The sequence below is a fragment of the Ambystoma mexicanum genome, chromosome 9, assembly GCF_040938575.1.
Source record: "Ambystoma mexicanum isolate Mex_15411 chromosome 9, UKY_AmexF1_1, whole genome shotgun sequence".
NCBI lineage: Eukaryota > Metazoa > Chordata > Amphibia > Caudata > Ambystomatidae > Ambystoma > Ambystoma mexicanum.
In genome coordinates this window covers 107,263,432-107,277,699 of record NC_090931.1, presented here as the reverse complement: position 1 = coordinate 107,277,699, position 14,268 = coordinate 107,263,432, and the positions used below count along the sequence as shown (strand labels likewise).

Here is a 14,268-nt window from a genome sequence, read left to right as displayed (position 1 = left end):
TGCTCTCCACACAGGTCTCCGTAGTATAACAAGCCGCACTTGCACTCTGCTATTCCCGCTGTGGGTTGCTGGCAGGACCGCTCACCTCTCGCGGATGCTGCCAGTATCTTGCATCAATAGGCTCTCTTCCATGCCCCACAGCTCCTGCTGTGGGCATCCGACCAGGGAGGCTACAACCACTGCAACCCTCTTGCGGCCCGATCCAGCCTCAGCGTCAGTGTCTCTCCTGCGTATTTGCCGGCATACTGGCCCCCAGGCAGGACCCTCCTCAGCAGCCTCGTTCTCAACAGGATTTCTCCCCTCAGAAGCCCAAAATGCCCAACCCGGCTTCTCTTCTGCTCATTTAGTTTAGTTTGTTTAATGGTATAGCGCAGCCAAACTCTAAGGTAACTGGGCGCATTAACTTGTAGGACAACATAGGTTACAGACGATTACAAATACAGAGTAATAAAAACAATAAATAGCAGTGGGAGCAGGTCAGTGATTGGCACAATTGTTACAATGATGACCAGGTTACAGAATGGTCTGGATCTATAGATAGTACAGAGGTTACAGGAGGAGACCCTTGGAGGACCAATCCTGAATACGATTAGTGTAACTGGGTCATGATCAGCGCCTTCACCTTGACTCTGAATGACCAGAACTAAGGGTCCGCTCTGATGTCTGTAGGGAGTGAGTTCCAGCATTTTGCAGCAAGCACAGGGAAGCTAGATCCCCCTGCTGTTTTCAGGTTGAATTTAGGAATGTTTAGTTGGTGCAGATATGGGGATCGGGTCGGTCTGGAGGTGGCTTGTCTGGCAAATCTTTCTGAAAGGTAGCGTGGTGCTGTCAAGGAGAGGCATGTATGTGTGATAACGAGAGATTGAATTTGATTCTGTCAAATATAGGGAGCCAATGAACTTCCTTTCTAAAGGTGGAAATGTGGGCCTTGCGTGGTAAATTGAGGGCACATCTGAGGGCATTGTTTTGGAGAACCTGTAGTCTGTTCAGATTGTGATCAGTTGAACCAAGAAAGAGTTTGTTGCAATAGTCCAATCTAGACAGAATCAGGGCCCTAACCAGGGTGAGGCAGCTGTTGGTAGATAAGAAGGGTTTACAGGCATTGATAAGTTTAGGCAGTGGATGAGATAGTGGCATTTATTTGTTTTTTAAGCGAGACTGTAGAGTCTAGATACACTTACAGTGTTTTGACATCTTTTGAGACTTTTATTATGTTACCGTCAATGGTGAAAGATTGGTACCGTTGGTCAAGTTTGTTGAGACGGGCCTGGGAACCCACGATCAGCAGTTCCGTCTTATCATTATTTATGCAAAGGCTGTGGGTAGCCATCCAGGCTTGGATTTCAAGGTAGATTTCATTTAGTTTTGCAACTTTTCTCATAACAACCTGTGAGGGTAATGAGGACCTTGGTCTCGTCAGCATAATTAGTGTATGTGACACCCAAGTCGTCAAGGCGGTCGAAGAGGAGTTTAGTGAAGATGTTTCAAAGTGTGGGGGAAAAACAAGACCCTTGGGACTCCACATTGGATGAGGACAGGGTCAGGCGCAGCAAATGGGGCAAAGACCTTGGTCGTTCTGTCAGACAGGAAGGATTGTATCCAATTAGTGGCATTCTGGGAGAATGCAGCAGCCGCGGAGAGGTGTTTGGTTAGAATTTGATGGTCGACCAGGTCGAAGGCTGCAGACAAATCCAACAAGAGCAAGATGGCCAATTTGCCCTTGTCTTTAGCTTCGTCCATTTGGATTTTTAGATCCAGGAGGGCTGTTTCTGTCCAATGCCTGGGTCTAAAGCCAGATTGTCGCAGGCCTAGGAGGTTGTTATCTTCCAAATGTTTTTGTTTTTGGAGGTATGCCACTCTGTCTAATATTTTCAAAAGGAAAGGGACAGTTGTGATGGGTCTGTAGTTAGTTGGTATATTGGGGTCTAGGTTGGGCTTTTTAAGAAGTGGCAGGACCCACACTTCATTCAGGTTATTAGGGACAGACGAGTTCTTAAATGATGAATTAATCAAGGTGGTAATGAATGGACCTAGGTTTTTAGCTCCGATAATTGGGGCTGGGCACAAGTCACCTTGGCAATTGGAAGGTTTGAGGCCAGCAATGATGTTGACTACTTCATCCTCTGTGACTGGGGAGAATTGGAACAGGGGACAGTCCGGTCAGGGAGAGTTGTGGGCATTATGAGAGTGGTCTTTGAGTGCAAGGTTAGCTTTTTTAGATTCTATCTTAGCTTGTAGGAGAGCTATGTTGTTTGATAGAGCTTTCTGGATGTTGTTGCACCAGGTTTTGTCCTTGATACAGTCATCAGTAGGTGGCACTGGTGTTTCCAATTCTCTTAGGATAGAGAATAGCTCTTTGGTGCCAGATTTGGCGTTATGGATTCTGGTATTAAAAACCTCTTTTTTTTGGCGTTTGTTATGGCAGCTTTATAGGTGGTGGCTATAGTAGAGAACTTTTCTTTAGTGGAGGGAGAAGGGGCTTTTCTCCAGCTAGATTCTGAAGGTCTTTTGATATTCTGCAGTGCTTTCAGTTCTGCTGAGAACCATTTGTTCAGATGAGCGATTTGGTTTAGCCTTTCTTTGTTTGAGTGGTGCTATTTGCTTTAAAGCTTGTTCCATTGTGTCGTCGTAGAGTTTAACTAAAGAGGTGGGGTTAGTGTTGGTGATGGTCTGAGTGTTGGTGATCGGTTGTAGAAGGGGTCTTAGATCCTCTAAGGTGATATTGCGTTTGTTCCTAGACATGATTTGAGGTGCATTCATTATGGGTGCGTTCTTGAGGGTATGGTGAAGGCGATGCTGTGGTGGTCTGTTCAGGCACATGGTCTGATGTTAAGCAGGGAAATGTCACAATCGCTGTCAGCCAGCCTTCCAAAGTTCTGCCTTTGGATTGTGTAGGCTTATCGATGCGTTGTGTGAGGCCTAACTGGGTGATAGTGTCATTGAGCAGGGAGGCGTTCGCATCGTTCGGGTCATGTAGTCCTAAGTTGAGGTCACCCATTAGAATAATTTGTGAGCCTGGTTTAGTGTTCAATGTTAGTAGATCGGAAATATCCTTATCAAAGGAGCTGATGGCACCAGGGGGTCTGTAAATAAGGTGAAGTAGTATAGTCTGAGTGTTGGGCAGTGGGAGTTTGATTGATCTGAGTTCCGCGGAGGGCAGCCCTGGTTTGGGAACTTCTCTAATGTTAAGGCTGGATTTGGCGATGATGGCTACACCGCCCTCGAACATTCTATTTGCCCGGATAATGATGTAATTCTCTGGGATAGCGATCAAAAGAGTGGGACCAGCAGCGGGGTGTAGCCATGTTTCGGTGACTGCAAGGAAGTCAAGGTGATTGGAGGTGATCAGGTCAGCGATGTCTGGGGCGTGTGCCACTAAAGAGTGTGTATTGATGAGAGCACCTTTAATTGATTTGGTGGCAGTAGAGGCTAAGTCTTCTAAGGGGGGGTTCGGTGATGTGGAGAGGCTGTGGTCATTGAATGTGTTGGTATATGCCAGTGAGGGCAGCAGGTTGTTGTCCCTAGTGTGCAAGGTGCATGTCCTAGGGGGCTTAGGCTTGAAGCATGAACGAGAACCAAGTCTTGCATTTCTCAAATGAGTGGGACATGGAATAAGTGGTGTGGGGGGGGGGGATGGCGAATTTAGTGATCCATTCTGCAGGTGAAAGATATGATTGTTGGAGAGGGGTGATTGTGGTCAGTGTGACCGGCGACACTTGGTGCAGTATGGCAGGTGGGAGGTTAGATGGTAATATGTTATGGAATAGAGGGAGAATAGTTGCCATTGTGAGAGTTAGTCTTCTTACAGTGGCCATGACCAGAGGCTGAGCGGCTAGTTAAGTTGGGCTAGGTTTTTCTTTTATAGAGGATGGATAATCAGGAAGACTCGCAGGCTGGGCGGATACAATAGGTCTGTATTGGGTATCTGGATATCTCCTAGGCACAATGCAGAGGGCAGTCGCAGGGTCATTTGATCAAGCAAGAAGCAGTGGGCTGTTGATGGGTGATGGGCAATCTGAAGTGCATTAGGCAAGCGAAGGCCAGTGAGCCAGGCAGGTGGTTGGCCAGTAGGCAGTCGGGATACGATAGACAAGTAAGAGATCACTAGACAGGCAGAGTGCAAATGGCCAATAATGGACCTATGAGCAAGCAAGATGCGATAGACAAGTAAAAGTCTGCTAACAGGCAAGATCCGATATGCAAGTAAAAAAGTCTACTAAACAATCAAAATGCGATAGGCAGATAAAGGTCAGTTGAACAGGCAAAAAGCAGTGAGCAAATAAACATGTGCTTGTCAGTAATGTGCTATTATTGCAATGGGTAAATAATAGGTTGCTAGATCGACAGAATGCAGGTGGTCAGTAATGGACCGCTAGGCAGGCAAGATGCAATAGATAAGTAAAAGTCTGCTAAACAGGCAAAATGCACTAGTCAAATAAACATGTGCTAGACAGGCAAAATGCTATTATTGAAGTGGATAAATAATAAACTGCTAGACAGTTTGTTACTTATCCAGACTATTATTTATTTAGGTCTCTCCTTTCCTGATTTTCGGCCCCACCTTTTATGCACCTGCAACCATTTAACAGCTTGCAGGTGTGTGTCCTCAAGTTCAGTTGCCTGACCATAGTTAATGTGTTCTCTGGACATGCCTGACCTTTACAACAGTCTTCAGGCCTCTTCCTCGTCCCAGTACCATAGTGGCATGAATGAGGGGAACAGAAGAAGTGCTTTGCAACAGCCTACAAAGGCAGAGGGGGAGGTTAAGGCTGATTATTGCAAGGAAAATGGGGGATACCATGTCTCGCCTGCGGTCATCCTCTCCCCAATCCGCAAGGATCCTTCACCCAGGTGTTCCTCCCTCGCATCTCCGCCCCCAGGGTCAGGATCCAAAAGAGATGGCCTTTCCCTGGCCACCTGAGAAGAGGATCCAAGGGGAGTAGGTGTGAGGATACCCCAAGTTTCTCACAGCGCAGGGAGGAGTGTGCGCCAGGAGCAAGGTGGCAGCATGATGGCCGAGATGGTAAGGCGACGATGGCAGGGGAGGTAGAAAAGAGAATATATAGACATATTAGCGAGGAGAAAAAGATAGACAAAATAGCACAGAGATTCCGCTGCCATACGCTGACAGCTGCAGACAGCAGTGGCTTGTCTGTGACTTTGCTGGGGCTTTGCCCCAGAAGTAGATGTTAGTCTCTGTACACTGGGTAGGGAGGGGAGGAGGGACTCTGATGGTAATGTGGGCGGGCCCAGCACAGCAATCCGGCCGGCAGGGGACGGGTGGGGGCGAAACCCTCCTAGATGGAGCATAGTCTGAGGCAGGGCCCAGGCACCCAACTCCAATGGGGCTGTCATTCTGCAGTCCTCTCTGACCTAACGATCACACAGCCACGGGACACAATGAGTGAAGCAAGGCAGACGGAGCAGGATCCAACGATTCAGTTTGGATCCTGAATCGTCACATTTGTTCTGTCTTCATTTTTAAAAATAAACGTTCCACTGCAAGAGTGTGATGTCTCTGCTAGGGGACCAGTGTTTTGCTAGGACTTGTCTGCTGGTGGTATTCGAGGCTCCGGTTTTGTACGCTGATGTCTCAACTATTGTGTTCCTAGATAGATTTCCTTTCACAAGTCCTTTTTTAATTTCCATTTTCAGACTACTTCCATAACCCATTACCCATTACACGTAATATACAAGTAAACTGGCTGAACTAGTTCCCTACCCCAGAACTAAGATAGTACAGTGGGCAGAGTGTCTACTGTAGAGCAGACCTATTGTTTAATGTGGGAAACATTTCCTGGTACCTTTTTAAGGTCAGTCGAATTTTCCATACACTGTAGATATTAGCATAGCTGGCAACCGAAAAGCCACATTCCCGCGAGTAATAGGCTGACTTTTGGCTTCACATAGACATATTAAAATCCTTGTTTCCTTTCTTTCAAACTCCAGGCAGGTGGGCAGATAACATCCGGCTATGCTGTTAAAGCCCTCGCAGCCTGCACTCACAGCAGCTCACAGGCTCAGGAAGAGTTGGTGATGTCAGATAAAAGTAAGTGATGGCCTTATAGGATGCAGGGTGAGCGTGAAATGGGATTTCAAGGTTTAGTGTCCTCAGGGGCCTATTTCCTCCTGCCTTCTGGGGAGCTCAATTCAATGAGTGGGGGGGGGGGTAATCCTGCTTAATGAGGGTGGTGGATGAGTGCAAGAAATGATAGTTTAGATTGCCTCACTTTACTGTATAAAATCCATAGAACACATAGTTGCTCTTTGGAACTATTTCTCCTGTAGATGAATATATATCATGATAATACATTTATTTTAGAGTGATGAATACCATTTATCCAGATGATTCTGGGACATGGCACAGATAGATTGAATGTTAATAAATCATGCATAAACTTGGAAAAGAACGCATTCTCCTATGCATGTCTATAATGGGCCCTGCAGCACCTCCGGTGTACCTGTGGATGGGGACGATATGCAGCCTCCGGTGTTGGTGTCCAGCCCCTTTGTATAGAGGAGCATGAAACAACCTTTTCTACATGTGTTCTAGAGCTGTATAGAGGAGTGCCTCTATGTTCATAGAGGAGTGCAGATACCCTTTCTTATGTGCACTCTAAGCTGCACTGTGGGTCCATTTATATGTCAAAAAGTAATGCCCGGTAGACGCCTGGCGGGACACTTGGGGCTTTTTATGAAGCCCTTCAAGTCCAGTTCAGGCAGTACAGCAGAGGGGCTCAGAACCTACAGAATTATGTTATGCAGTATTGATACACAGCAATGTTTATCACTATGGTAGTGTCTCTGTGTATGTGTATTGCCCTTTTGTGATTGTGGAGTGGTGCAAATATAGGGCTTGCTCTAGGTTTATTAACACACACAGTAAGGACCAAATGACAGATTCAAAAGACCATCTCATTTCCATAATTTGCCAAGCTAGCGGTCTTACTTTCTGTATTATGGCAGGGCATCGCATGGCTTGAGCTAGAGATAAAACACAGTTACAACACTAAAGCATCCCCTCAGTGGTCTTAATACAGTTACGCAATGCTCTGGTGGTCACCTGGTATTTGACTAACTTCTCTTCTTTTTCCCAGAGTTTAGTCTTCTGATAAAGCTTCTAGGTTCTGAGAATGAGATCACTGCTGGAAATGCCGCCCTCTGTCTAGGTGACTGTGTGGCAGTGCCTGGTGCTGCCTCTTCGTTGCTGAAATCCGACATATTGAAGGTTTTGTTAACATACGCCCGAGGGGACGCCAAAGAGGTTGCATTGCAGCAGAATGCTGCTATAGCTTTGGGAAAGCTTTGCAAAGCAGAGCCCAGGTACAGTATACAATGTTTGCAGGAGTCTCAAAAGATGTGTCAGTTATCTAATCAGAGCACAATCTAACTGAAGTGAGACAGTGCTACAGCTTAATCTCTCAATTTAGCTATGTCGAGTGTTGGAAAAGATATGGTAAGAAGAGGCCTTTAGGTATAAAGTATCACCCAATACAATTGATTTCGAGGGGATTGGGTGCTCCGACGTATTCCATATCTATGACAGTAATCACCACAGCTGTGCTGCTTTGGAAAATCTTTGCCTCCTGCGTCGATGACGTTGATACGCTGCCCTCAAGGACCTCCTCACACGGCCGACGTCAATGGATGTTATAAGTAGGACGCACGACGCCCGTAGCCTCAGTTCCGTTTTTTCCGCGAACGTGTTCTCTTCGGGAATCTCGGCGCGCCTAGATTCTTTGGAGTTTCCTTTGGAGTTTCTGTTGTTTCTCGGTTCTTCAAACCTGTTTGGTGTTTGTGAAGTATTTCTTTGTGAAGATGTCTACCTCGTCTTCCACACTTCGTCCGGGCTTTAAGAAGTGCGGGGACTGTGGGTCCAAGATGTCGGTTACGGACTCGCACAACGCCTGCCTCTGGTGCCTCGGGGAGGCCCATGACACGGATGACTGTGTCGACTGCCAGTCGCTCACGTTGAAAGCCTTGTGGGAGCGCAAGAAGAAGTTATCGGTAGGTAAGGTGTCCAAGCCCCGGAAGTCGAGGTCTGCGGGGCTTTCGATGGACGACTCAAGGGGGCGACTCTCCACGTCGCCGTCAGAAGTCCAGTGGGTCTCGGTCCCGGAGTCGGTCTCGCCACTCCTCTGCCTCTTCGAGGCACTCCCGGAAGCGCCGTCATCAGTCGCCTTCCCCGTCCTCATCCGAGGACTCCGCCCGTCGGCGGGTCGCTTACCCCACTAAGCATGCGACACCAGAGGAATGGGCTTCCTTCGGGAAGGAAATGTTGGCGATTCTCGAATCGCAGGGAACTGGTCCGGCCGCGCCTCCGAGTGGGGTTGGTCGTGATCAGCCGAGAGACACCGCTCGCACGCCTTCGGGCTTGGGTGGTCATCACGATTCGTGGGAAAGGTCCCGCTCGGACAAGGGGAATCGTTCTCGGCATGCCCGGTCCAGGTCCCAGTCCTCGACGCGCTCGAGACCGTGTGAACCTGTGGTGTCTTCACGGGAGACGTCGACGCCGGTGGCGCCGAGGTCGTTGACGGACTCTTTCGAGCGCTTGCATTCGAAGAAGTCGTCGACGCCATCGGTGTCCCGGCCGTCGAGGGACACGCTCGGGGCCCCGGCCTCGAGGACTGTGTCGGCGCCGTCGATGCTGTCGACGCCGATTCACTCAACGCCTTTCGAGGCTGTGTGGACGGGGGTACCCCGTGGCTCGGGGGAACCACCTAGAAAGGCTCTGGCCAGGGTCAAGCATGGCTTTGGTTCAAGTTCTGTGCCTTCTTACCGCCATCTGGAGTTCATTTCAGAGGTGGATCAGGACTCTGATGATGGCATGGTGCCTGACACGGTACCAGAAGAGATTCTCTCGGGCCATAGCCAGTTTGAGGACTTGAGGCAGTCCCTGCATGATGCTAGTGGGCTCGGACCTCTCCGGAGGTGGAGTTTTGTAGGCCTGAGCCTGGCACTCATGCCGATTCTTCGTACCGGCCCCTTATGTCAAGGGTCACTGAGTACTTAGGATGGTCTGCTCCCCCGGGGGAGTTTTTTCAGGATGACCTTACGGATATCCTCGACATTGGTCCGCTAACTGACCTGGTACTGCCGTTTCATATGGCTCTACATAGGAGGGTGGCGGCGGCTTGGACTGCTCCGGAGAGTCTCCCGGCAGTGGGCAAGTAGATGCTGCGAAAATACCACCCAGCCAGTAGTGACCCCGGCTACTTGTCCAAGCACCCAACTCCAGAGAGTTTGGTGGTGCAGGCGGCTACGGCCTCGGCAAAGCAGGCGTCGTACTCTACCATCCCTCCTGATAGGGACGACAAGCGTTTTGACGGCTGGGCGAAGAAAGTGTTTTCTGCAGGGGGTATGGCGCTTCAGGCGGCCAACTCCATATGTGCATTGTCACGTTTCATGCACACTCTGTGGAACTGTGTTTCCTTGGCGGCTGAACATATTCCTGAAGGGGACGAACGGGATGGTTTCCTTGCCATGGTTCAGGATGGCATGGATGCCATGTGTGAGGCCGTTCAGTCGGGTTTGGACATGGCAGATTGCGTCAGCCGGTCCATGGCGGTGAGCACCATGATACGCAGGTTTGCGTGGTTGCGGAAGTCGGGGTTTGCTCCTGATGTGCAGGCCCGGCTCCTCAACATGCCCTTTGACGGGGAACATCTTTTTGGCAGCAAGGCTGACGAGAGCCTTGAGAGGTTACAGACCTCAAAGCCTGCAGCGAAGTCGTTGGGCGCTGCAGTTAGACAACCTCCGCCTTTTCGTCCTAGGGGACAGCAATGGATGGGAGGTTCCTTTTATTACTCATCCTTTGGTAAAGCGAGAGGAGCTACCAGTCAAAGGGGCCATCGTAGGAGTGCCAGAGGTGGAAAACAAGGTACTTGAGGTGCCAAGGCCGCTCGGGCTGTTGCCTCTTTGCCATCAGGCAACGCCGCAGCCGCTTCTGCTCAGTCATGAGGCCATGTCCCATGGTTCGCCGGTTGGGGGAAGGCTGGCGCAGCACCTTGCAGAGTGGCGCGCCATTACTTCAGATGTGTGGGTTCTGGAGATCATAACCCACGGCTACTGGCTTCCTTTCCGGCAGAGGCCTCAAGACAATCCGCCGGGGAATCTCTCTTTGAAGAGTCCGGATCCGCTCCTTGCGCAGGAAATTCAATCCCTGCTGGAGAAAGGCGCCATAGAACTGGTGCCTGTAGCGGAGAGGAAGGACAAGTTCAAGATGGTTACTCCCTCTCAAGTCCTCCAGGCCCTTCAACTTCAGGACTGGTTGGTGTCTCTAGACCTCAAGGACGCTTATTTTCATGTGCCGATCCATCCAAAGCACAAGAAGTACCTGAGGTTCGCGGTTGGCGACTCGCACTTTCAGTTTCGGGTCCTGCCATTCGGATTGACCTCCGCCCTGAGGGTCTTCACCAAGCTCATGGTAGTGGTGGCAGTGCACCTCAGGAAAGGGGGGACTCGCGTCTACCCCTACCTGGACGATTGGTTGATCAGGGCGCGCTCTCCCGAGCAAGTCCTGGATCATCTGTCATTCACCTGCCGCTCCCTCCACAAGCTGGCCTTCTCCCTCAACTTAAAGAAGTCCCACTTGACGCCAACTCAGAGGCTCCAGTACATCGGAGCAGTGCTCGACACGTCCCTGAGGCAGTGTTTTCCTCCCCAGGTGAGGGCTTATCACATTCAGCTGATGGTGCACAAGTTTCAACTTGCCCAGACTCTCCCAGCGTTCGCGTTCTTGAGACTGCTCGGCCTCATGGCATCCTGCATTCTTCTGGTGCCAGAGGCCAGGTTGCGGATGAGATCTTTGCAATGGGCACTCAAGCTCCAGTGGTCTCAGTCCTCCGGCAGGATGTTGGACCTTGTTCAGGTGCTGTCTTCGGTCGACCAGGACCTTCTGTGGTGGGCCGATGAAGGGAATCTGATGAGGGGGGCTCCTTTTTGGCTGCCCTGGCCGGAGGTGACGATCGTGACGGACGCATCCCTCACAGGATGGGGAGCCCATGCCAACGAGTTGACAGTCAGCGGTCGGTGGTCTCCGTCTGAGTCCAGACTCTATATCAATCTGTTGGGCCTGAGGGCCGTCAGGCTAGCCCTGCGAGGAAAGAATGCCCTGATAACGACGGACAACACGGTGGCCATGCACTACCTCAACAAAAAGGGGGGGGGCGGCAGGGTCACTTCCTCTGTGCAGGGAGGCAATGCAGCTCTGGTTCTGGGCAATCCAGTAGGAAGTTTCGATCTCGGTAGTTCATCTGGCAGGAGACGAAAACGAGACGGCGGACGCTCTGAGCAGGCAGAGTGCGATCTCTCACGAGTGGGAGTTGGCTCAGGAGATTCTCCTGGAGATCTTCGCCCTTTGGGGGACCCCTCAAGTGGATCCCCTCGCCTCCAGTGTCAACCGGAAGTGTGAGAGGTTCTGCTCGCGGGAATTTTCTCCAAACGGAGCCTTAGGAGACGCGTTTGTGGTGAAGTGGTCATTCCCACTGCTGTATGTGTTTCCTCCAGTCCCCATCATCCCGCAAGTACTGCAGAGGTTCGGTTCCCGGATGATCCTCATTGCTCCGACGTGGGCCCGGAGGAAGTGGTACCCGGACCTTCTCGACTTGTTCATCTGCCCTCCACGTCGTCTTCCCTACCCAGATGATCTGCTCTCACGGGAGGGGGGGGTCAGGTTCTTCATCCAGAGGTCAGGTCCCTCAACCTTCACGCTTGGTTTCTGAAAGGTTGAGGTATAAGGATTGGGACCTCCCTGAAGACGTGATGGAGGTGTTGCTTTCGGCCAGAAGGCCCGCAACAAAGTCCCTGTACCCTTGCCGTTGGAGTAAGTTTTGCGACTGGTGCAGTGTTAAGAATGTGGATCCTTTTGCATGTGAAATTCCCATGGTTCTGTCTTTTTTGCTTTCTTTGGCCCACAGGGGCCTTCAAGTGGGTACCATTAAAGGTTACCTGGCGGCGCTGTCCATATATAAGCGCTCGTCGAAGAGTGTTCCTATTTTAAAATTCCTTTAATTTCTCAGTTTCTGAAAGGGCTCCCTAATGTGTTCCCTCCGTCGCCTTTCCAGGTTTTTAACCATGTTCTCAAGTTTCTGATGGGTGCTCCGTTTGAGCCTTTGCATTCATGCCCTTTGAGACTGTTAACTCTTAAAACTGTATTTTTAGTTGCGGTCACTTCCGCTCGCAGAGTAAGTGAGTTACAGGCACTTTCAGTTAAGCCACCCTTCACTGTGTTTCATAAGGACAGGGTTGTCCTTGGAGTTCGTCCTTCTTTTCTTCCGAAGGTGGTGTCGGAATTTCATTGAGGCCAGAAGGTTGTTCTTCCGGCATTTTATCCTCCTCCACATCCTGGTAAGGAAGAGGAGAGGCTCCATAGGCTTGACCCTAGGAGAGCGTTAAGCTTTTATATTTCATGCATGTCCCGGGTCAGAGTGGACGATCAGCTCTTCATTGGTTACGCTAGAAAGCGTTTGGGACATGCTGTGACGAAACAGACTTTGTCTCGCTGGATTATTTTGGCTATCTCTGAGTGTTACCGTTTGGCGGGTAAGGACCCACCGGTCGGCTTACGGGCCCATTCTACCAGGGGTATGGCTGTCTCTACTGCCCTGCAGAGGGGTGTTACTATTCGCAACATCTGTGATGCAGCCACCTGGGCTTCGGTACATACTTTTGTACGTCACTTTTCCCTCGATTCCATCCGGGGGCAGGATCTGGCTTTTGGCAAGACGGTCCTTTACTCCGCAATTTGATTGGACATGCTAAATTTCTGTTTTCTAAATTCTTTTGCCACCTCCTTGCATTGGTACTGCTTTGGGAGTCTGTCATAGATATGGAATACGTCGTCAGACCATCCCATCGAAAGAACGTTACCAGGTAAGAGAGTACCTTGTTCACCTAGTGTAGATATATTTTAGTATTGTGCTGGTTAGCATGTTTGAAACCACTTTCTGTTTCTCTTTGCATGTGTTAGTCTCTTTGTATATATATATAAAAAAAAAAAAAGTGACTCTTTCTTCTTGTACCTTTCACGTTTTATGCTCCTTCATGAAGGTTAATGAAAAGCCCAAAGCAAGTGTACACACCTTTGATTCCATGATTCAACATAAATGACACTTTCACCTCTGTGTGTTTGCCATGTACTGTTTTATTGTAGTAGTTGTAGATTGAAGCTGTAGCTGTGATTGAAGTTTTTAGATTATACATTGTAGTTGTAGTCTGTAGCAGTAGGGTTATTGGGTGTTCTCTTGTTTGTCCACATGGGTTGTGCTGGGTTCTCTTGTTCACCCATACACAGTTCATGACCTTTGTGGCAGTTGGAATGGAGCACTGTCTACGACACTGGTTGGCAGAAGGAAGTCTGCTTGGAGGAGCTGCATTTTTCCTCACAGGCGGAGAGGAGGATTCCACCGTGATTGAGAAGGGAGGAACCCTATTCTTTTCTTGGGTGTCGGTTCAATGGGTGCTGGGCCACAGAGGACAGACCATCTTCCCAGTCGGTAGGGGCGGCGATGGCAGTAGGATAAGCCTCACCAGTGGAATAGGAGGTTGGGCCATCTGAGGAATTCCTATTGGAGACCGACAGACGGTGGTGGGAGGTCCTCATGTGGATGCCCAACTGAGGTAATGGTGGAGTAGGCATGTCTGTCTAGTGGTAAGAGGGGTGGCTGTAGCAAGCCCACTGGAGGGGATGCTTGCTTTGAGTCATGACTGGGTGGGAGACTCAGAAAAGATGAACGTTGTCTCTACCCAGCAGGGCAGACACAGGGTGATGCCCAGTCTGCAGAGGTACTGCATGAGCAGGTGGGGGCGGTTGAGGAAGAGGTGGGGTGCAGGAGTCTCTTTATGTTGGGTTTAGGGGGAAAGCCAGGAGGAGCAACCCCCAATCCCATACCACAAGGTCCTGGTTGTTAGACTATTTTATCCTGCCACCGCAAAGACCCTTATTAGAGAGACGCCTGAGGTCTTCTGCATGGTGGGGCTGTGTGAAGCTGGTCAAGTGGGGCAGAAGAGAAGGGGCAAGTGGAGTGTTGCACTAGGGTCCATGGTGAAGAGGTACTGTGTCCAGCGGTGGCATAGGACGGAGTATCAGGCACTCATGTGCCCAGAGGCTAGCGAACATGCAGCCATTACTACACTCCAGCAGTGGTGGTGAGGAGGGTTCTAAGGTTGACCGAGGTGAAGCTTGAGATTTTTATTTGGCTTGGCACCCTGAGAAAGAGCCACTGAACCTTGGTGGATGTGCCCTATGAAAATAATAAATCACCTCAA

The 14,268-nt window shown here is 50.0% G+C and overlaps 1 protein-coding gene across 10 annotated transcripts in view; it reads left to right on the top strand.

The window, feature by feature from the left end:
- LOC138487712 (adiponectin receptor protein 2-like) overlaps window positions 1-14,268 on the top strand; it is a 1,243,553-nt gene that overhangs the window by 1,218,120 nt on the left and 11,165 nt on the right. For all 10 annotated transcript variants that reach the window (XM_069614254.1, XM_069614248.1, XM_069614245.1 and 7 more), the window contains 2 exons: window positions 5,950-6,049; window positions 7,098-7,323. In XM_069614254.1, the coding sequence (XP_069470355.1) occupies window positions 5,950-6,049; window positions 7,098-7,323 (326 nt within the window). The remainder of the gene's footprint in view (window positions 1-5,949; window positions 6,050-7,097; window positions 7,324-14,268) is intronic.